Source organism: Carcharodon carcharias, chromosome 13 (genome assembly GCF_017639515.1).
Source record: "Carcharodon carcharias isolate sCarCar2 chromosome 13, sCarCar2.pri, whole genome shotgun sequence".
Lineage (NCBI taxonomy): Eukaryota > Metazoa > Chordata > Chondrichthyes > Lamniformes > Lamnidae > Carcharodon > Carcharodon carcharias.
The window spans coordinates 132,720,069-132,743,313 of NC_054479.1; the positions used below are offsets into that span (position 1 = coordinate 132,720,069).

Consider the following 23,245-nt stretch of genomic DNA (forward strand, 5'->3'; position numbering starts at 1 on the left):
CTCTCCTTTTCATATATGTCCTTACAATCTATTTTTATATTTCTGGTTCATTTACTGTCATTATATTTTCTTCCCTTTTTTTTAAACAACTTTTTCGTGATTTATAAAACACTCCCAACCTTCAGGCTTACTAGAATTCTTCATAGCATAAACATTTTCTTTTAAGCCAATACTTTCTTAGCAAGCTACAACGGATCTTCTTTGCTGAGTTTTTTTGTTTTTAAATGAATGCCGTACATGCTTTCATGGGCACCCGAGTCCTCTGACTCAGGCTTGCACATGAACAGGGGAGAGAGCTCATCCTGACAGAGACACAGCCAGAGTGAGTGTGGCTATTGGCAATTTGGTGCACAGTGGGAAGAGGTGCTCTGTGCATTTTTTCCTTGTTATCCAACTTCTTAAGTCTTCAGAGTGTGATCTTGCCCTGCTGCAGCAGGAGAGGCTACAAGGGAATGGAATGACTGGTAAGTAGTGGGTAAGGTCAGGTAAGTATTTACTACTTTAATCCCTTATAGATTAAGGTCTTTTGTGGTTTATAGTTTATATATGCTATAGTAGCGAGGATCAGGGCCCTAGAGTAATTGATTTAAAAGGTTTAATTTAAAGGGATAAGTCATGGCAGGAGAGCTCAAAGCCATGGTGTGCTCCATGTGGGAAGCCAGGGACATTTCCAGTGCCTGGGACCAGCATGTGGGCAGGAAGTGTGTCCAGCTGCAGCTCCTGGAAGCTCGGGTTTCAGAGGTGGAACTGCGGCTGTGAAGCATCCGCGAGTCTGAGGGCATCGTGGATAGCACGTTTAGAGAGGTGGTTACACCGCAGCTGAAGGGACATGAGGAAGGAAGGGAATGGGTGACCACCAGGCAGGTAGTTCAGGAGTCCCCTGGGGTCCCACTCACAAAATAGTATTACATTTTGGAGGCTGATGAGGACACTGGTTCCTCCAGGGAGCGCAGACAGAGCCAAGCTTCTGGCACCACAAGCAGCCTGTCTGTACAGAAGGAGAGGAAGAGCAATAGTAATAGGGGATTCTATAGTCAGGGGAACAGAAAGGCGCTACTGTGGCTGTCAACGTGACTCCAGGATGGTATGTTGTCTCCCTGGTGCCAGGGTCCGGGATGTCACTGAACAACTGCAGGGCATCTTGAAGAGGGAGGATGATAAGGCAAAGGTCATGGTACAGGTTGGCACCAATGACATAGGTAGAAAGAGGGATGAGGTCTTGCATCAAAAATTCAGGGAGTTAAGCAGCAGACTAAAAAGCAAGACCTCTCAGGTTTACTCCCACTGCCAAGTGCTAGCGAGCTCATAAATAGGTGAATAGCACAGATGAATTCATGGCTTAAGAATTGGTGCAGGAGAGAGGGTTTTAGATTCCTAGGTCACTGGGACCGTTTCTGGGGAAGGTGGGACTTTTACAAGCAGGACGATCTACATCTGAACCAGAGCGGGACTAACATCCTTGCGGGTGGATTTGCTAGTGCTGCTAGCCTCCCTCTCCACCATTGTCAGAGTCAACAGACATCTTGGTCCAATTCTCTGCGACCCTGTTCTTCACTAAATTTCTTCTGAATTTCAACTTCTCTCATTGACTTTAAAAGTCTCCTTAAAATCCAACTTTTCAACCAAACATTCAGGTACCGCTCCACACTCTAGTAAAATTTAACATTTATCCTTTCTTCAGCGATGAAGCACCTTGGGATATCCTCCCAAAGACTACTTAAATACAAGTTTGCAATAGCAACCATGAGCTAAATTAGCTCAAAATTTAGGCTCCACTTGCCTTTATAATAATTTTGGCAATATTACTGTTTTTAACTGATCAGAAACCAGAGGTTTTTTTAATATCCATTCATGGGATGTGGGCTTCGCTGGCTGGGCCAGCATTTATTGTCCATCCCTAATTGCCCTTGAGATGCCTGCTCAGTTAAGAAACTGCCTTCAGTTTCAGCACATATGTAACAGTGTGTGAAGGCTACACTTACATGTGCAGACAATGAGGAAAAAGATCAGATCTATTTAACAGGCTAACCTGAACTCATTACAAGCCAACAGAAGCAAACCATCCCCAACGTTAAGAGATTACCTGCCTTACTTCTCCTTCAATAAAATATTTGTTGGATTTGTGTAGGAACCTTTGAAGGTAAAGCGATACATGATTTGCATGAAATTTCCCAGCTAGTAATTATATGAACTGATTTCAAAGAGATGATTTGAGTGCAAATTGTCAGTCTGCTGATTGGCATTTAAGTACTTCCTGAAATGGTTCAGCAAAAGTTAAATCTAATTCTTAAATAGAAGCATTTACAAATCAATGCTTCACGAAATTTCCTTGGCCTCAATGAGCTATCTTAATGAGAAGCTTCAGTTCAAGGTCCAGGGTTGAGTTTTATCTTTGACTCGCAAAGGATGAATAAAGCAAGCAGTGTTCAAAAATACAAAATAAAATATTACCCAAGGTTGAGAATATAGATTTAAAAGAATAAACTTCACTGTTAATCCTATCCTTTTCATCCATGAATTTACTGGTATTGTTTGTTTTAAATCTTCCCACACCGCCCCCACCCCCCCCACCCCCATCCAGAACCTCTTCCCTCATGCTTGTTTTCACTTTGTCTCCAACTCCCGTTAATTCTCCTACTTATCTCGCAAATGTGTTGCTGCTACTTTTACGTTAAACATTCAGCTTAACGGCTACGTCCACCCAAACTTTCAAGTCCACTCTTTATTTGGACACAGGCATGGTTGTGCTGTCTGTGGCATTATATCAATGACAATAAAGTTTAATCAACTTCAATAGCAATGAGTAATGTGTTTTAAATGAAAACTGCATTTCTGAACCACAATTCTGATAGTTTAAAATGTGGAAAAGGTTGAAAATAAGAATACTGGAACAAATAAACAATTCCCACTGTGCAATTTATAAAAAAAATCTTCTGAATTGCGCAACTATAATTGCAATTCAGAATATGACCTCTGTGTTTTGAAGTGCTTGGGTATTGCTTCTTTAAATGAATATAACGCTATAATATGCTGCTGGAAACCTTAAAAAGCGAAGGAAAATAAAGCACACTTGATGGACACAAGTGATGGAAATAACTGACTTTGAAGTGAGTGTTTAGGATTTGATTCTTAGTGTTGTGTGTGTGTCTGTTTGCATAGTTTCTCAGTATGGGTATATAGCAAATGAAGGCCTGACGAAATAGCATAAACTTGCTGTTTAGGATGAGGAATTTGTTCCTTAGGGGTCTTTGAGTTATATTTATCAAACTGGTTCAGCTTTAGATACTCATGTAGGGTCAGCTCAGAGGTGGGTTGACTCAATACTGATCATGCTCATCAGGAATAGTATATTATATCCATAAGCACTGCAAAGACTATGTACTGTATAAAGTATGAAAAACAACTTACATTTGAATAGTGCCTTTAACATATAACACCCCAAGGCACTTCACAGGAGCGTTATTAAACACAATTTGACGTAGCCACGTAAGAGTCTATTAGGACAGCTGATCAAAAAGGCTTAGTCAAAGAGTTTGGTTTTAAGGAGTGCACTTCAAGGAGGAGAGAAATAGGAAGGTGGAGAGGTTTAGAGAGCAAATTCCTGAGCAAGGGCCTAGTCAGATGAAGGCTCAGTTAGCACTGGTTGAGCTATTAAAGTCAAGGATGCACAGAGGCCATAACTGGAAGAGTGCAGAGATCTTGGAAGTGTGTGAGGTTGGAGGAAGTAATGTCAAGAAACTACCATATTTTTCATCATATTGTTGTAGGCTTATGGGTGAGTGTGTGGATGGTTCTCTCTGCATGACCAATTTAATTAGACCAGAGATGCATAGACTACAAGATTGAAATTATCAAAAGAGCTAGGTGTAAAGCAGACTTGAAATGGAGATGGATAAGCTAGGAGGGGGGGTTCCACAGGCTGTGAATGAAATTTGCATTTTTAGATAAATGAAGGAGTTGTTTGATTTTCAAAGGGATGGTGTAACGTTTACAACTAACAGGATTAGTGAGGCAAAACAATAAGTTTATTTTTCCCAAAAGAGCTGACCATAATAAGGATATGAAAGATTTTTATATTATGGGAAAAGTACATTTCCAAAGATATGTGGAACAATAGGATTTTACACATTAAAGAGAGAGAAGAAGATTTATAAAGAAGGATTAAAGGCTATGAGGCAGTGTGGCCGTGTGAAATCTGGAAAGATACACTGTTTGAAACAGACTTGGGTTAAAGCCTGTAGCCACTCTGAAGTTGAAGTGCTGCTCCAGTAACTAAAGCTGTGTTAAAAAAGCCTTTGGAATTCCACTGTCAAGTGGGTGTTGTAGTTGCTGGATTGCCTATTTAAATTTAAAATCTATTTTGGACTGTTGCCTTAAAGGGGGTGTGTGTTGGGAGTCAGGTTAATTACGAATTTTGGGATTTGGTATAATATCAAGTAGCTATTCTTGTGTTAAAATTATTTTCTTTTAATGTTTTAATTTAATCCTTAAAGTCTATCAAGTGATTAGTCGACTCATTACTCCTGAATTCAGTGCACAAACCTTCTGGTAATAAATACAAATTGCAAAATTGTTGTGATAGCGTGGCCAAGTTTCCCTTGTGGATTTGGACCACCTGTCATATATCACCTGCCACATCATAACACTAAGGAATGATCTTTAGATGTATTTTGACTGTTTTTTTATATATAAATAGGGAAAGAAAAATAACTTGCCCAATTACAGGTGCAGATTTCTTGAGTTAGTCTTAGCCAAGGGTGTTCAAACTCCCACCTGTAGATAAGGTGCCCCCAGTCCCGACCATCCCAACCCCTGGCAATCCAGTACTGGAAGCCCAGGTAACTTGGTTATTCTTGCACATTTAATTATTAGCTTCATGTCCTTTTTGAATTTCATGACCTTTTACATTTAGAAAATGATACCTGGCTGCTGATGCTCTGTAGTGCGCATTTAAACAGCTCAGAGATATAAAATCTTGTCCTTTTTATATAACTTATATACAAACAATTTTATGGCTTCTTTAAATCAGAGGCTTTTCATCGACCTATGCTACTTTTTGGCAAAGTTTTGTTTGAGCCCCTAGTCTGGTGTTTAAACCAGACAGCCATGAGTGATTATTCAAGTTATGACATTAGAGTGCACCAGTTGGCTAGGACATCAATAGCCTTGTGTTTAACCTGATTGCGATTTGTTGATGCATTTTTTTAAAAATATATGCTTGGTAACTTGGTGCAGTAGCTTAGACCCTGAACTTGTAACACAGGGAACTGATTCAGATCCAAGCAGTCAGATGGGGTGAAGGTCTCATCTGGCTGTAAGCATCTTGGGTAACACGTATTTGGGCATTGTCAACCCAATTTTGACTGAATACGAAACAGCACCCTACCCATGGTTATGGTGGTTGATTGGTTTAAGCATTCACTCACAGACCTGGCTGGACCATATGGGTTTTATGAACATATATACAAATTAGGAGCATGAGTAGACCATTTGGATTCTTAAGCCTGCTCCGCCATTTGATAAGATTCTGGCTGATCTGATTGTAGCCTCAACTCTATTTTCCTGTCGTACCCCCATACCCTTTGACTCTCTTGTTAACTGAGAACCTATCCAACTAGCCTTAAAAATATTTAGTGACCCTGCTTCCAACACTCACTGGGGAAGAGAATTCAATGGACTAATCACCTTCTGAGAGAACTAATTTCTCATCTCTGCGGTAAATAGGAGACCCTTTATTTTTAAACTGTGTCCCCTTGTTTGAGTCTCTCCCAAAGGGCAAGTACCCTTTCAGCATTCACCCTGTCAAGTCCCCGCAGAATCTTATGTTTCCATAAGGCCACCTCTTATTCTTCTCAACTTCAACATATATAGGCCCAACTTGCCCAACCTTTCCTCATAAGATAACCTCTTCATCTCAGGAATCAGTGGAGTGAACCTTTTTGCTCTTATCTACCAACACTGCTAATTATTCCAGGATGATGCTGGAACATCAACATTGCCCCGGCTTCTTGTCTGTACTGTGCACCATTTTCTGAAACCCCTCTGTCCAGTCTCCTCCACCCTCATGGAGATCTTTGCCACTAAGGTTGACACCTTAAAATCAGCTGCCTCTTTCCACTTTTCCTCTTTTCCCCTAGCATACCAGGCCAAATTTTCTCTGAGGTTTCCCCCCTGCCCCAGCCCTGAACTAACAGCTTGCTGTAGTTTCTCTCTGATCTCCTCTCATGCAGAGCTTATCATGCTCATCGACCCACCTCCTGCTCCCTCAATCCTATTCCATGAAACTGTTGACTACCCAACCCTGACTGTGCCTTCAGCTGTCAAGGCTCCAAGCCCTGGAATTCCCCCTCTTAGCTTCTCCACCCCTTTTTCTTTCTGTGCTCCTTTAACGAGAACACACAAGAAATAAGAGCAGAAGTAGACCATATGGCCCACCAAGCCTGCTCTGCCATTCAATACAATCATAGTTGATCTTGAACTTCAACTCCAACTGCACTTTCCTGTCCACTCCCCATATCTCTTGATTCACTGAGACACCAAAACTCTGTCCAATCCAGTTTTAAATGTATTCAACAATGGATCATCCACAACCCTCTGGGGTAGAGAATTCCAAAGATTGACAACCCTTTGAGTGAAGAAATTTCTCCTGATCTGAAGTCCTAAATGATTGGCTCCTTAACCTGAGACTCTGCCCCTATATTTTAGATTCCCCGACAGCGAAAACAATCAGCATCTACCCTACCAGGCCCTTTCAGATTTTTGTATGTTTTAGAGATTGCCACTCGTTCTTCTAAACTGCAGGAAATATAGACTCAGTTTTCTCAGCTTCTGATCACAGGACAACTTGCTCATCCAAGATGCTGCTTTGGCCAAGTGTTTGGACATCTTGCTCCAATGTCTCCCAATGGGGCTTGGTGTCCAATTTTGTTTTTTGTTTTGTTTGATAACGCCCCTGTGATGTGCTTTGAGCCATTCTACTATGTTGACAACTTAGTGCATTAAAGGTGCTGTATAAATATAAGACATTCCAAGGCACTTTACAGATGCATTATAAAAGAGGACACCAAGCCACATAAGGAGATATTTGGACAATTGACCAAAAGCCTAGTCAAAGAGGTAGGTATTAAGCAGTGTCAAAGGGGGAAAGTGATGTAGAGACGAGCAGGTACAGGGAGGGCAGTCCAAAGCTTTGGGCCTTGGCAACTGAAGGTATATATTTGGGTGCTCAAGAGGCAAGAATTAGATGAATGCAGATATTTCATTGGATTGCGGGGCTGGAGGAGATTGCAGAGATAGAAGTGAGACCGTGGAGTGATTTGCAAACAGTGATGAGAATTTTAAAACCAAGAGCTTACTTGACACGGAACCATTGTCGACCTGTGAGCACTGAGTGATAGGTGAATGGGACTTGGTGCGAGTTCAGTCATGGGATCTATATAAAATGCAGATCGGCAGTCTGATTCCTACAGGCCAGAGGATGGCTGATGTGGGAAATGGCCACCAAATGTTGCTTAGCCGCAGTAGGGAGTACTGTTCTGAGATGGGGGCTGAATGGAGCTTTACTCTGCGCTTTGCTCTGTTTTCCTCAGAGCGTTTGGATATCTGAGAAATTGAGAGCTCCTTTCCATTATTAACAAAAAAAAACTTTGGGGTTTTAAAGATATGAACTTTTATAACTAGACAGCAATGAATTAAAGAGGCTAACACTGATGCATCTTTACTGTTGGATCATTACAGACCTTTAGCAGAGTTACAGGTATCTTGACTGGTTGAGAACATAAATTAATCTTTATTAATTCATGGCAAATAAAAAGAATAATCCACCTAGTTAGTATAAATTCTCAGGTTCTAGTTTCCCGGAGGACGAAAACAAATCAGAATGTAAAATAATATTGACTTTGCAATGGTCACTATAAAGTCAAGCGGGTAAGGAGGAAGTCATGCTGATCAGGTTATTCTCACCAGAATGGAATTTAGTGAATCATTTCTAAATGTAAACACGGATTTATTTTATTTACTCATTGCTAGGCTGAGCAAATCAAGGTAATTTTCTATGGTTTTACTTCATTTTGTTCTTCCATTAAACACTAGTAAAAGCCATAAATTTCACAACTAAACTGTAAAAATCAAACTCACTTCTTGTACACATTAAGAAAAGGCAAACCTATTTGCATTGTGCAGCCAAATATAACTTTTTTTTAAAAAAACTGCCATCTATTCACAAGATGAGAATACCTAGGCAATTATGTGGACAATTTCAATCTGGCCAAATTAAAGTGACTAATTTGCAATTTCACAATGTCACACATTTAAAACTGAATATCAGAACTGCACAAAACTAGCATATAATGAGCAAACAGACATAATCTAGGCAAACCAATTACTTCATGATAAACGAAATGAAATGCAAAGCCTAAAGTATCCAGTTCTGCATGGTATGCATCCAAGAGTGGTAGACACTTGGCAGGGTGGGGGAGGAGATCTGTCAGGCACTGAGAAATCATCTGAGCCATTAAACACTGGAGAAATAGCACATGATCAAAATAGTTCATGTTCATTAAAAGTTCATTAGAATTATTTCCATTCCATGTAAAATAATCAATCCAGAGAAAAGTGTTGGATTACAAGTGTAACTTAGTGGACAGGATAGATTCAGAAAAGGATGATCCTGCCTCACCAACTTTTGAGAAAATGACAGCCCAAGTGGATTGTGGAAAATCTTACAACATGGTGTGTCTGGATTTGTAAAAGAACTTGACAAAATTCCACACAAAGTCCTATTAGTTAAATGTAAAACTTTAAGGATTTAATCTAACCCTGGGAATGGATTAACAAAGAAAACAAGATTTCATTGGAGAAGTCATATTGAAGGCCAGAAACAAATCAAATGGCTAGTATTTAGGATCACGACTGTATCAAATTTATGCAAGTGACTTGGATTCAGAAACTCATCAAGCAGTCACATTTGCTTATAACACAAAACTAAAAACAAAAATCAGAAAACAGTTCAGAAATTACAGATTGAGTTTGATAAAATGTTAAGTGGGTGAAGCATTGGCAGAGAAATGTACTGTGTATGAAATGTACATGGGGAAAGAATATAAAAAGGTAAATCCCAATTATTATGTAATTTGAATTGTAAGAGGCAAAGCAAGGGATAGATTCAGGCCAAAAGGTAAAATCAGGACTGATAAGGAAATTTTTCTTCGGTGTTCAACCTACGGAATGAACTACAGGAAGAAAAGCAAAATCTTCTCAAAAATCTGGGAATCTAAGGAATAACTGGGTGCTGAAATGGAGAAATCTGCAACATTTCTCAATGGACGAATTAACATGAGGTCAACCAGGCATCTTCACATAGAACAATCTTGCAATGTATTGTTAGCAACCCTAGGTACAACCACTTGGCTATAGTGACAGGAATAGAGGATGATGGGAGTCAGTCAACTCAACTTCAAAAAACCAACACAAAATGGAAAGTTCAGAGAAAATAATTAAGAGTTTTACATACTAGATTCTGAGCACTTAACAATTACCATCCTATGGAGGTAAATTACATGAACCTGTGGTGCACAACTGAAAAACTTGGAATAAGTCAGAGTCATAGAGGTCTACAGCACAGAAAAAGGCCCTTCGGCCCATCGAGTATGTGCTGGTCAAACAAGTACCTAACTATTCTAATCCCATTTTTCAGCACTAGGCCCATAGTCTTGTATGCCATGGCATTGCAAGTACACATCCAAATACTTCTCAAATGTTATGAGGGTCTCTGCCTCTGTCACCCTTCCAGGCAGTGAGTTCTAGATTCCCACCACCCTCGTCCTTTCACCTCAGAAGTTCAGTTCAAATCTCGCACAGAGGAAACATATCCTCGAGCAACAAGACCTCTCAGTCTTCCTCATCATCTACACACACAAACGCCAAAAAACAAATCTGAACACTTTCTTGTGTATCTGCCATTACAGCCAAAAGGTCATCGCAAGTTCACCCAATACAGCTAAACATTTGATATTTCAAACTTGAGCTGATAATTACTAGGCCAGTACCAATTATTTCAACTAGAGGAACAGGATAAAAATTTGTCAGCCTCAAGTAATTCACTCACTATGTGCACATAGTTTCATATTCCTGTATTTGTAGGGAAAAGACCTTTCCAAAGACAATTACATTAAACTACATTAACTTAATACGGAAATACGTCCTATTTTGAACCACTTATATAGCACTCACACTATTCCTAGAAGCCTATTACAGCTGAAGAATGCAAAGTAGGAAACAAGGAAGCAGCACTGAATGGTGCATTCACAGCTTGTGACAACTTCAGATTTATTTGCCTTAGGACAAGCTTGCTCATCCGTCTAGTATTGCCAGTTTGAAGCACAACATTGGAAGAGTTAACCATTACTTCATATAACCTCTGAGAAAATAGAGGATGAAAGAACTTAGCATTCAATTCGCAGACACTTCCTCCTACCTCCCCCTGGACCATGACCCCACCACTGGTCATCAAACCTGCTGACAAGGGTGGTGCTGTTATTGTCTGGCACACTGACCTCTACCCCGCAGAGGCTGAGCATCAACTCACAGACACTTCCTCCTACCTCCCCCTGGACCGTGACCCCACCATTGAACATTGTTTCCAGGACTGTCACTGACCTCATCTCCTCTGGAGATCTTCCCTTCACAGCTTCCAACCTCATGGTCTCCCAACCTCGGACGGCCCGCTTCTACCTCCTACCCAAAATCCACAAACAGGACTGTCCCGGTAGACCAATCGTGTCAGCCTGTTCCTGCCCCACGGAACTCATTTCTTGCTATCTTGACTCCATTCTCTCCCCTTGTTCAGTCTCTTCCCACCTACATCCGCGGCTCCTCTGACGCCCTACATCATATCAACAATTCCCAGTTCCCTGGCCCCAACTACCTCCTCTTCACCATGGATGTCCAATCCCTCTACACCTCCATCCCCCACCGGGATGGTCTGATGGCTCTCTGCTTCTTCCTCGAACAGAGGCCCGAACAATCCCCATCCACCACTACTCTCCTCCGTCTGGCTGAACTTGTTCTCTCACTGAACAATTTCTCCTTAAACTCATCCCACTTCCTCCAAATAAAAGGTGTGGCAATGGGTACCCGTATGGGCCCCAGTTATGCCTGTCTCTTTATGGGGTATGTAGAACATTCCTTGTTCCAGTCCTACTCAGGCACCCTCCCACAACTTTCTCCGGTACATCAATGACTGCTTCGGTGCCACTTCATGCTCTTGTCTGGACCTGGAAAAATTTATTAATTTTGCTTCCAATTATCCACCCCTCCATCATTTTCACATGGTCCATCACTGACACTTCCCTTCCTTGACCTCTCTGTCTCAATTTCTGGTGATAGACTGTCCATCAACATTCATTACAAGCCTACCGACTCCCACGGCTACCTTGACTACAGCTCCTCACACCCCATTTCCAGAAGGGACACCATCCCATTCTCTCAGTTCCCTCGCCTCCGTCGCATCTGTTCTCATGTCTTCCTTCTTCCTTAACCGAGGTTTTCCACCCACGGTGATTGACAGGGCCCTCAATCTCCCATCTCCCGCACATCCGCCCTCCCAGAACCATGATAGGGTTTCCCTTGTCCTCACTTATCACCCCAACAGCCTCTGCATTCAAAGGATCATCCTCCGCCATTTCCACCAACTCCAGCATGATGCCACCACCAAACACATCTTCCCTTCACCCCACCCCCGACGGCATTCCGCAGGGATTGTTCCCTCCGCGACATCCTGGTCTACTCCTCCATCACCGCCCACACCTCAACCCCCTCCCACTGCACCTTCCCATGCAACCGCAGGTGCTACACCTGCCCTTTTACTTCCCCCCTCCTCATTGTCCAAGGGCCCAAACACTCTTTTCAAGTGAAGCAACACTTCACTTGCACTTCCCTCAATTTAGTCTACTGCATTCACTGCTCTCAATGCGGTTCCCTCTACATTGGAGAGGCCAAAAACAGACTGAGTGACCGCTTTGCGGAACACCTTCAGTCTGTCCACAAGTATGACCCAGAACTCCCTGGCGCTTGCCATTTCAACACACCACCCTGCTCTCATGCTCACATGTCTGTCCTTGGCCTGCCGCAATGCTCCAGTGAAGCCCAACGCAAACTGCAGGAACAGCACCTCATCTTCCGACTAGGCACTCTACAGCCTTCCAGACTTAACATTGAGTTCAACAACTTCAGATCATGAATTCTCTCCTCCAACCTCATACCGATCCCCCTTTTTCCAATAATTTATATATTTTTTAAATATATTTTTCTTTTCTCACCCCATTTCATTCCCCCCCCCCCCACCCCCCACCCCCCACTAGGGCCATCTGCCACTTGTCCTGCTCTCTAAACTTAATGTCACCATTAGCACATTCCTCAGGTAATATCACCACCATCAACACCCCTTTGTCCTTTTGTTCACGACATCTTTGGCAATCTCTTCTTTGCCTCCACCTGTCATTGGCCCTCTATCCAGCTCTACCTGTCCCACCTCCCTCTAACAGATTATATTTCACCACATTTCTATATTTCTTTAGTTCTGATGAAGAGTCATCTGGACTCACAACATTAACCGTGTTCCTCTCCACAGATGCTGTCAGACTTGCTGAGTTTATCCAGTTATTTTTGCTTTTGTTTTAGCATTCCATTTACTTAGGTCAAAAGATGTGCTCCAAGTAAAAACTTAAACTACCTTGCGGGGAAAATGTTAGGCTGTTATGCTCCTGTGGTCTGCCTTGAGATGCTTTCCAATGTTAAAGGCACCATTTTCACCATCATCCCTTTTGTCATGTGATCAATCTTGCCTTCTACACTGTCACAAATCTTCTCATGTTCTTTCCTCCCCTCCCCCAAGTTCCCTTTCTCTGTAATTGCTTAAAACCTGTTACATCTGTAACATTTTGCAGTTCTGATGATCTGAAATGTTAACTTGTTTCATTCTTCACAGATGCTGTCTGATCAAAGTACCTCCAGCATTTTCTGTTTTGCTAGTTTTAGCACTTAAGGTCAGGTTATTGTTGAAAATCAAAAGGTAGTTGGGTGGAGTGACTTATTGCATTGTCAACCTCCCACTTACAAATTAACCAAGACACTCTTGACCCCCACTCCACACCCAGACATTTGTGTCAGCTGGTAGGATTTCTCTCCTCTCGTCTCACAGGGAAGTATATCAGAAAGCAGGACTGTCCAAGTCCCCACAATTTGACCGTTGACACGAAGCCCAAGTACGACAAGCTACAAACAAAAGCTCAACATTAAATAGTTTCCCCTTTATGACTTAATTTTCTCCATTTCATCAGAACTATTGATATTCTAGCTCCAGATACTTCCCTTACATCCTCTAACCTTCAACTGTGTCGTCCAGCCTTAAGAGTCAACAGGTTGAATCATTCACAGAGATAAAAACAAAAAACTGAGGATGTTGGAAATCCAAAACAAAAACAGAATTACCTGGAAAAACTCAGCAGGTCTGGCAGCATCGGCGGAGAAGGAAAGAGTTGACGTTTCGAGTCCTCATGACCCTTCAACAGAACTGAGGTTCTGTTGAAGGGTCATGAGGACTTGAAACGTCAACTCTTTTCTTCTCCGCCGATGCTGCCAGACCTGCTGAGTTTTTCCAGGTAATTCTGTTTTTGTTTTAGGTTGAATCATTCGTTTGAGAGCTCAAGCCTCATGCCAAAAGCCAAGCGTAAAAACTAGGCTGACTTTTCAAACTGCACTTGGGGAAATCTGCATTATGATGTTATCTTTCATGTGATATATTAAAAGAGACTCCGATCTGCCTGTTCAGTTCAGTAGAAAACTCCACATGTATTGCCTGAAGGGAAGCAATGATCTCTCCCAGTGACCATCCTTGGTTATACATTATATCTAGTGTTTGCAATACTTTACTATGCACAACTGTCACTTCTAAAAAAAAATTGTTGGTGACAAGGAGCTTCAAAGCATCCTAAATAAATGATGTAAAAGCTCTTACTCATTGTAACAGTTGTGAAATCAAGATACACTGTATTCTCCCAGCCAAAATTCTTTTCCAGTATCTTACAACTGTGGAATATTTTATTGGAGTATATCACCTGAAGTCTTCCCTTCCTCCAACAAGCCACAGGTTTTGAAAATCTAATCTGATTATGGTTGTTGTTGTCACATCTTTTACTCTGCATGCTTGGTGACATTCTAAGCTTGGCCTAAATAGCCAAGTGGTTATGGTACTGGGTTTGTAACCCCCAGATCAAGAGTTCAAATCTCACAATGGCAAACTATGAAACAATGTAACTTCATCTGAAACAGATGGAAATGGGTTTGTACTCGAAAGAGTTACACTTGCTGTCAAAAAAAAAATCTTGCAGTTAAGTCTTCAAAAACTTGCAGTTTTAGCTTGGCCTAAATAGCCAAGTGGTTATGGTACTGGGTTTGTAACCCTAAGATCAAGAGTTCAAATCTCACAATGGCAAACTATGAAACAATGTAACTTCATCTGAAACAGATGGAAATGGGTTTGTACTCGAAAGAGTTAAAAATATTCAGACTCAGCTTCCACCACCTTTGGCTTGGCCTAAATAGCCAAGTGGTTATGGTACTGGGTTTGTAACCCTAAGATCAAGAGTTCAAATCTCACAATGGTAAACTATGAAACAATGTAACTTCATCTGAAACAGATGGAAATGGGTTTGTACTCAAAAGAGTTACATCTTATTTAAAAGATTTAAAAGATTATCAAGAGTTCAAATCTCACAATGGCAAACTATGAAACAATGTAACTTCATCTGAAACAGATGGAAACAGGTTTACTCAAAAGAGTATCAAGAGTTCAAATCTCACAATGGCAAACTATGAAACAATGTAACTTCATCTGAAACAGATGGAAATGGGTTTGTACTCGAAAGAGTTACACTTGCTGTCAAAAAAAAAATCTTGCAGTTAAGTCTTCAAAAACTTGCAGTTTTAGCTTGGCCTAAATAGCCAAGTGGTTATGGTACTGGGTTTGTAACCCTAAGATCAAGAGTTCAAATCTCACAATGGCAAACTATGAAACAATGTAACTTCATCTGAAACAGATGGAAACAGGTTTACTCAAAAAGAGTATCAAGAGTTCAAATCTCACAATGGCAAACTATGAAACAATGTAACTTCATCTGGAAACAGATGGAAACGGGTTAGGCTTGGCCTAAATAGCCAAGTGGTTATGGTACTGGGTTTGTAACCCTAAGATCAAGAGTTCAAATCTCACAATGGCAAACTATGAAACAATGCAACTTCATCTGAAACAGATGGAAACGGGTTTGTACTCGAAAGAGTTACAGATGCTGCCAGACCTGCAGGAGTTAGGAGGCTGGTAAAAAGACCTTGGTGACATTCTGCACTCTGGGCCTTCTGTCTCAAGTATACAAATAGTTGTTTGGTAGCACAGAGCCTGAGTATTGCTGAAGAGACAGACATGTCTCTTTTTCAGCACTACTCAAGTTCTGTACTCTGGGTCTTATTATCAGGGAATCAAGATAATGTGCAATCATACAAATTTTTCGTGCGAGACTAAAAACTTGAGGTTTTTCTTCTATTGAATTTAATTAGTTTGCATACTTGTCTTTTAAGAAATTAATATTGGACATACCACTCTGCATTTGTTTGTTGCCAGTTTTGTAGCACATTGAGGATTTATTTTGTAGATATTCTCTTGATGTTGAGCGAAGGGGCACCACATAATGACTCTGGTATAAATCAAATAACAAATCACCTCATCCTACAGCATCATCTGGGAAGATGTTTCTGTAACATTTACTTACACCTAAGAAATACCACCAATTTGAAACAGGTATGGCTGGAAATGTTTACTTTCAACATTACACATTTATGTAAGCACCTATTTCAATGATAGTGTGGCAGCAAAAATCCCATGGTATTATTTCACTTAACAGTGAAGCAACTTCTCTCAACCTACACAAAAGTTAGACAGATCACTTTGTCAGAAAGCAAAATGACTACCACTTCAATAGTGACTGCTCCACCAATATATTGGGTGTGAACCATTTTCGGGCATTTTTGACTTAAGGACCCACATAAATGCAAGCTTTTATTAACAATTATTTAATGGCAAATGTGGAATGATTCCAACAAGGCATTAGGTACAAGTATATAATTTATTGCTTTCTCTAACAGCTGTATAAATTTCAAATCCAATTATCTTAGCCTAAAATAATAATAACAGCAGAGAACAAAATGCTGGAAATATGCATCATCTCAGAGAGCCTAGAATTGTAAATGGTACCTCATCAACAGAAAATTAACAGCAATATTATCCTGTCTTGCCCCTCATACACTTACTGGTGTAAATCTAATAACCAAGCAACCAAAAACATATCTGCAGCATCTAGTTTCTTTTAGAACCACACCATTCTGAATGGTTTATCTTCTGGATGAATCATTGACTATCACAGAAGCCTGTCAACGACGATTCAGGCAGCAGCACTCTCCTGAGTCAAAATATCATGGATTCAAGCCCCACTCCAGAGGCTCATGTATCAGCCTAGGTTTGTGTGCAGCAGCACAGTACTGGAGTATGCTGCACTGTTCGAGATGTCATCTTTCAGATGACACATTAAACCAAGGTCCAGCTGCTGCCATAGGTAGACATGAAAATAATGCTGTGAAATATTTTAAGAGCAAGGGGAGTTATTTTCATTGCACCGACCACCATTCATCCCTCAAATCAATTTCACAAAAAATAGAATACTTGGTCATTTCTATATCAGTGTTTGTGGGAGCTTGCTATATGCAAATTGGATGTCACATTCCTTATATTACAACACTTAAAAAGTGCTTTATTGGTTGTAAAGCACTTTGGGATGCCCTGAGGTTGTGAAAGGCACTATATAAATGCAAGTCTTTCTTCAGAATTAATATAGTTACTTGAATAAGAACTCACAAAGCTGCTCAGAATATACAATTTCTACACAGAAAAAAGTGAACCCAGGTCTCTTCTTAGGCAAACCTTTGGCTTCAAGGATGACTTGCTTCCGCTCTAGCTTCATGGTTCTGAAACGATTGATAAGTCCAATGAGGAGCCTGCAGACTGCCACATTTGGGGGAGATGGCTCTTGAAGCTTTGGATAGGTGGGGTGTTTGGAGGTTTGGGTGCTCACTCCAACGCCTTGACTTTACCTCTGCATGTTCCCGACAAAGTCTCTCGATGTGTCCCATGCCTTCCTGAATGAGCCTTCTCCGTTTTGGGCACTCTCAAACCAGGATGTCTGACCTCTTCAGGGATGCTTTGAGGGCATCCCTAAAGCATTTCCACTGTCCTCCTGAGAGTGTCCTGTCATGTCTGAGTTCAGAGTAGAGCTAACTGCTTCAAGAATTTGGTGTCAGGCATATGCCAGTAGAGCAGGTTTCGAGCATTTCGCACCTTGATGCTGGGCAAGTCAGCTTGAGAGAGGATGCATATGGATGGACCATCTTTCTTGCCAGTGGATTTGAAGGACCCAGGTAAAAAGGGGTACCTACTACAACCAAGACAGTTGTAGAACAGTTAGAAGTTGCTATGTAGCCTGTAGCTGCTACATTGAAGACTTCAATTCCTGAGTGTTTAACAGCCAATGTATTCAACTTGGTGATCAGACTGCTTTCCAAAACTAATACTGCAATAAGCCACTGAAAAAACATAAAAATGTTTACAGCAATCACACCAACCAAGAGATGTGAACTAACTTAAGTTCAATTTTTATTCATATTAATGAAACAATCATTCCCCACATTTTAAAAATTGTACCTGACAGCAATGCACTGGCTTTATTTATTTTAAGAAGCTGTGTATCCAGCATTCCCAAATATTTGAAGTGGCTTGTACTATTTGCAGGTACTTGGCACATTGCAAAGACCATATGTCAACAATCATATCAATTCCAACATTTGTCTTTGGAAAAAAACTGTTTTGCAACATCCATCGAAAGGAGCGATAGTACGCATCTAATTAACTGAAGTAACTATGATTACTCGCGAAACTGGAACCTGTTTTTTTTATAAATATTAGCTACAATCCTAATGGATGTTAGAAAACAGCATTTTTTAAACCAAAGCAAATGCTCAAATTCAGAGTAACTACCTGCACACTGGCAAAAGAGAAGTTAACAATTTCAGAGTCACATGCAAACCCCCTTCTCTGTTGAAATGACAATAAACACACAAGTTCCTAACCACCTGCCGAAACACGGCTGCACTTTCGCATGTTTCAAGACGCATGACACATAGAGCATTAGATTTTTTTTTTTAAAAAAGTAAGTTTGCCAGAATGACTACAGTGAATCATTGCTAAATAAATGCATTTCATCAGGTACCATTACAGAAGCATCTGTATGAAACTGGAGGAGGGAAGCGAGGCAGAAATTTCCAGCTCCATTCAACTCTATGGCTGGCACACACAAAAAAAAAGTGCAGGAATTGCCAAATAATTAAAACTTTATGGCTTCTTTTTTTTTTGGGGGGGGGTGTGGGGGAGGGGGAGTGTTTTAATACATCTGAGGGTTAGGGACAAAAATACAGGCAGATCGCACCACACCAGCCCTCCCCCAAACAGAGGCTACACATGCAACTTTGCGTTCAAAACAAATGAAATTAGAAACCGTTTTTATAGTCTGAAATTACAACATCTGGAAACGTATATAACCCAAAGTCGCTCCTGCAAACTCCCCTACCCTACCCCCACCCCACCACCAACTCCTTGCAGCCCGGTGCGGCTGAAACTCAGAGCCCGCCGTGGCTTTAGGCGAGCCCGAGGCTTCACCGGCCCAGCCGGGGCCCCCGATGGAAGCGACCGGCAAACAACAAAGGGCCATTTAGCCAACGAGGGAGGGGGGCCCCGAAAAACGCAAGGCAAACATATTTCTAAAAAAAAAACACCAACTACTTACTCCGGGACGTAAATAGAGGAGTAACTGGACCATTTATAAACGCAGTAAGTCAGCGCCCTGCTCTCCGCTAACACGGCCGCCATCTTACAACAGCTGCAGCAGCGGCGGCGGCGGCGGCCCCCCCCTCCGGCTCCGCAGCACGTGACCCGGGGAGAAGGGGCGGGGGTGGGGAGGGGGAGACCGACTGCGCGCGCGCGCGCGCGAACACAAATAGTGCATTCAACTTCAACCAATACATATACCCAAACCCACACACACACATACAAATACTCAATCTCAACCAATACAACCCAAACCCACACATACATACAAATACTCAACTTCAACCAATACATATACCCAAACCCACACACACACATACAAATACTCAATCTCAACCAATACAACCCAGACCCACACATACATACAAATACTCAACTTCAACCAATACATATACCCAAACCCACACACACACATACAAATACTCAATCTCAACCAATACAACCCAAACCCACACATACATACAAATACTCAACTTCAACCAATACATATACCCAAACCCACACACACACATACAAATACTCAATCTCAACCAATACAACCCAAACCCACACATACATACAAATACTCAACTTCAACCAATACATATACCCAAACCCACACACACACATACAAATACTCAATCTCAACCAATACAACCCAGACCCACACATACATACAAATACTCAACTTCAACCAATACATATACCCAAACCCACACACACACATACAAATACTCAATCTCAACCAATACAACCCAAACCCACACATACATACAAATACTCAACTTCAACCAATACATATACCCAAACCCACACACACATACAAATACTCAACTTCAACCAATGCATAATACCCAAACCCACACACACATACAAATACTCAACTTCAACCAATACATATACCCAAACCCCCACACACATACAAATACTCAACTTCAATCAATACATATGCCCAACCTCACAAACATACAAATACTCAATATCACACAGATACATATACCCAACCTACACACATACAAATACTCAACTTCAGCCAATACATATACCCAACCCAAGCACATACAAATGCTCAATTCGCATTGATACAAATACTCAACTTCACACACATACAAATACTCAACTTCATCCAATACATTTACACAACCCACACACATACAAATACTCAACTTCACACAGATACACATATCCAATCTCACCCAGATACATATACCCAACATCAGCCAATACATATATCCAATTCAGTTAGGTGCATGTGCCCAACCTTGCCCATACACATACCCAACTTCAGTGAGCTACATGTATTCAACTTCACAATCCACATGTATATCCAGCCTAACTGGACAGCCTGAGGTGCTCTCAGTATTACTGTATGTAGTGCAGATCTGGCCTATTGGTTAGTGCTGCACTATGGCAGTTACCCGAGTCATCTTCCACTTTATCTGGAGGTCAAAATTAGACCATGTTTGCAGGGAGACAATGTACAAAACTCTGGATAAAAGGGGAAAATGTACCAAACATCACCCTCATCCTCAGGGCCACCTTTGTGTCCAGCTACAGCAAGCTGTGTGTTGATCCCCGGTATGCTAATGCCAACTCTCAATGTGTGCTGAGGCTCTACCTGTCCCCAGTGTTGCGAAGGATGGATCTGGCCACATTGTCATGGAACAATTCAGTTGAACTATGCCATACCACCTATCCCTTGTGGAAAAGTTTCTGAAGGAAAACACCTTTGACCACAAATCCATCAGGCAACTTCAACCAATACATATACCCAAACCCACACACATACAAATACTCAACTTCAACCAATACATATACCCAAACCCACACACATACAAATACAGTGGTCCACCCATAATATTCTCGAGGCCCTGTGGGAAAAAGAGATGGTCGATCCTGTCGGATGGTTGCCTGAGCAGACTGCCAAAGTCATTTGGTGGAACTTTCAAACAAGCACCAAGATGTTGCTTGGCTTGTGGTGACAAAAGCTCTCCCCATTAGATCTTACCTGCATGCTGGGAGTCTCAACCCCTCCGCTCGTTGCCCTCAAAGTGGCTGTGGTGGGAAATAGACTGTGTCCACCTCCTCGTGGAATGTGCCTTTGCAAAGAAGGCATTGGGAGAGATGCAGTGTTTTTTTTGTCGAGGTTCATCCCGAGAAGCTCCATGACTCAGGAAACTGTGACCTATGGGCTGTTCCCAGGGACGACAGTGAGATAAACATCAACCGCGGCTGGAGAACCATCAACTTAGTGAAAGACGCTCTTTGGTCTGCCTGAAACCTGCTCATCTTCCAGTGCAAGAGTTGTCCTCAACCAGAAGTTACAGGCTGGCACATTCCAAAGTCATGGACTATGTATTGACGGACACACTAAAACTTAGGGCAACCACCACAGAGGCACAATGGGGAGAGGCTACTGTCTAAGGTGTTTCAGCCGTAGTGCACCTCAAGGTTGGAAAATGCGTAGAATCCCTCAAGCTGTTTGTCTGACATGGAATATATATTGTAAATATCAAGAGTATTGAAATTGTATTGAGGCACCTCAATGTGCAACATGCTGCATTGAAAAAGTTTAATTCTATTGCATTTAATGTATTTTTCAATTTGAAATGTTTTGGAATGTACTTTCACAAATTTTGTGAATAAAGTATATTTTGGGGGGAGAAAGGTTAAGGATGAGAAACTATGCAGAACCCCTTGGGCTGGATGCTTGACATGGAATGTATTTTCTATTTTGAGGATGTGCTTTTTGAAGACGCAATTTCTAATTTTTCTTTTTCTGGCTGGACATTAAAAAACTGGGACCATGTACAGATGATGGGATTTAAAAATAAAAACTGCTCGCTCACACTGCTGCAACACCCACCATTTTGCATTCCACCAAGTGGGATGAAAACAGACATTCTACCCCCTGGGGTGCTTGAAAGACCCAATCCCTTGTCAATTCACACAACCCTGAGACTTTTCAAATGTTTCTGAGGTAAGATATCAAAATGCAATTACTTGTTCTGAAACAATTACTGCAGCTGACATGAACTGGTTCGAATTTCTCTGGAATATACAATCAGCAAGGTACTTCAAGGGCACCTGACCAGGCAGGAGTTGCATTTGCACCACACAAATGCCAGGCAATGACCATCTCCAACAAGAGAGAATCCAACCATCTCCCTGTGACGTTTAATGGGATTACCATCGCTGAATCCCCCATTATCAACATCCTGGGAGTTACCATTGACCAGAAATTGAACTGGACCAGCTGTGTACCAAAGCCTCCATCTAGAAGTCGACAGAGTGATGGAATACTCTCCACTTGTCTGAATGATTGCAGCTCCATCAACATTCAAGAAGCTGGACACTATCCAGGATGAAGCAGCTTGCTTGATTGGCACCCCATCCACCACCTTAAACATTCATTTACTCCATCACTGATGCACAGTGGCAACTTCTACGCGATGCACTACAGCAACTCACCAAGGCTCCTTCAACAGTACCTTCCAAATCCACGACCTCTACTATCTAGAAGAACAAGGGCAGCAGACACATGGGAATGCCACCAAATTCAAGTTCCCCTCCAAGCCACACACCATCATGACTTGGAAATATATCGCCGTTCCTTCACTGTTACTGGGTCAAAATCCTGGAACGCCCTTCCTAACACCACTGTGAGTGTACCTACACCACAAGGACTGCAGTGATTCACAAAGGCAGCTCACCACCAACCTCTCAAGGGCAACTAGGGATGAGCAATAAATGCTGGCCTAGTCAGTGACACCCACATTTCGTGGAAGAACACAAAAGAGAGAGACAAAAAAGACAATGTTGCACTGAAGACAGGATTGAAGCTGTGTACTCTTTCTGTCCCTTTTGGAAGTGCTGTGCTTGGTTTGTCATATGACCAGCCAGAGAAGAAAAACCAATTGCAAACTGAGATCTCTTCAGAAAAACCGTGGAAATTGATCTATACAACTACAGCCAGGAGGACAGCTCAACAAATTGGCTACAAGGCTGAAGCACTGCATCTGGACTAGCCAATGAACAGCTAACCATGTACTTCTTTGTTTTATCTCTCAAAAACTGTAAAAAAAATCCAGTAAGCCCATCACCTCACGTTGCCATCTGTACTTGTGTGCATGTGGGCCCAGACAATTGTGTGTGACCATATGAATGGTGGTCACATTTTACCTAGTCTTTTTAGCTTGGGAAATAGCTTCAATAAACTTACCTTGCTCTTTGTTTAACCTCAGAAAGCCTGTCTGAACAATTCTTTACAACCTCAGAGCTATA

At 41.6% G+C, this 23,245-nt stretch overlaps 1 protein-coding gene across 3 annotated transcripts in view; it reads right to left on the bottom strand.

Annotated features, from left to right (window-relative positions):
• Positions 1 to 19,050, bottom strand: part of mkln1 (muskelin 1, intracellular mediator containing kelch motifs) — a 150,374-nt gene extending 131,324 nt beyond the window's left edge. For all 3 annotated transcript variants that reach the window (XR_005944728.1, XM_041202257.1, XM_041202256.1), the window contains exon 1: positions 18,942 to 19,050. Coding sequence is in view for 2 of the 3 variants with exons in the window: in XM_041202257.1 (XP_041058191.1) it covers positions 18,942 to 19,024 (83 nt within the window). In the remaining variant the exon portion in view is untranslated. The remainder of the gene's footprint in view (positions 1 to 18,941) is intronic.
• Positions 19,051 to 23,245: the final 4,195 nt, after the last annotated feature.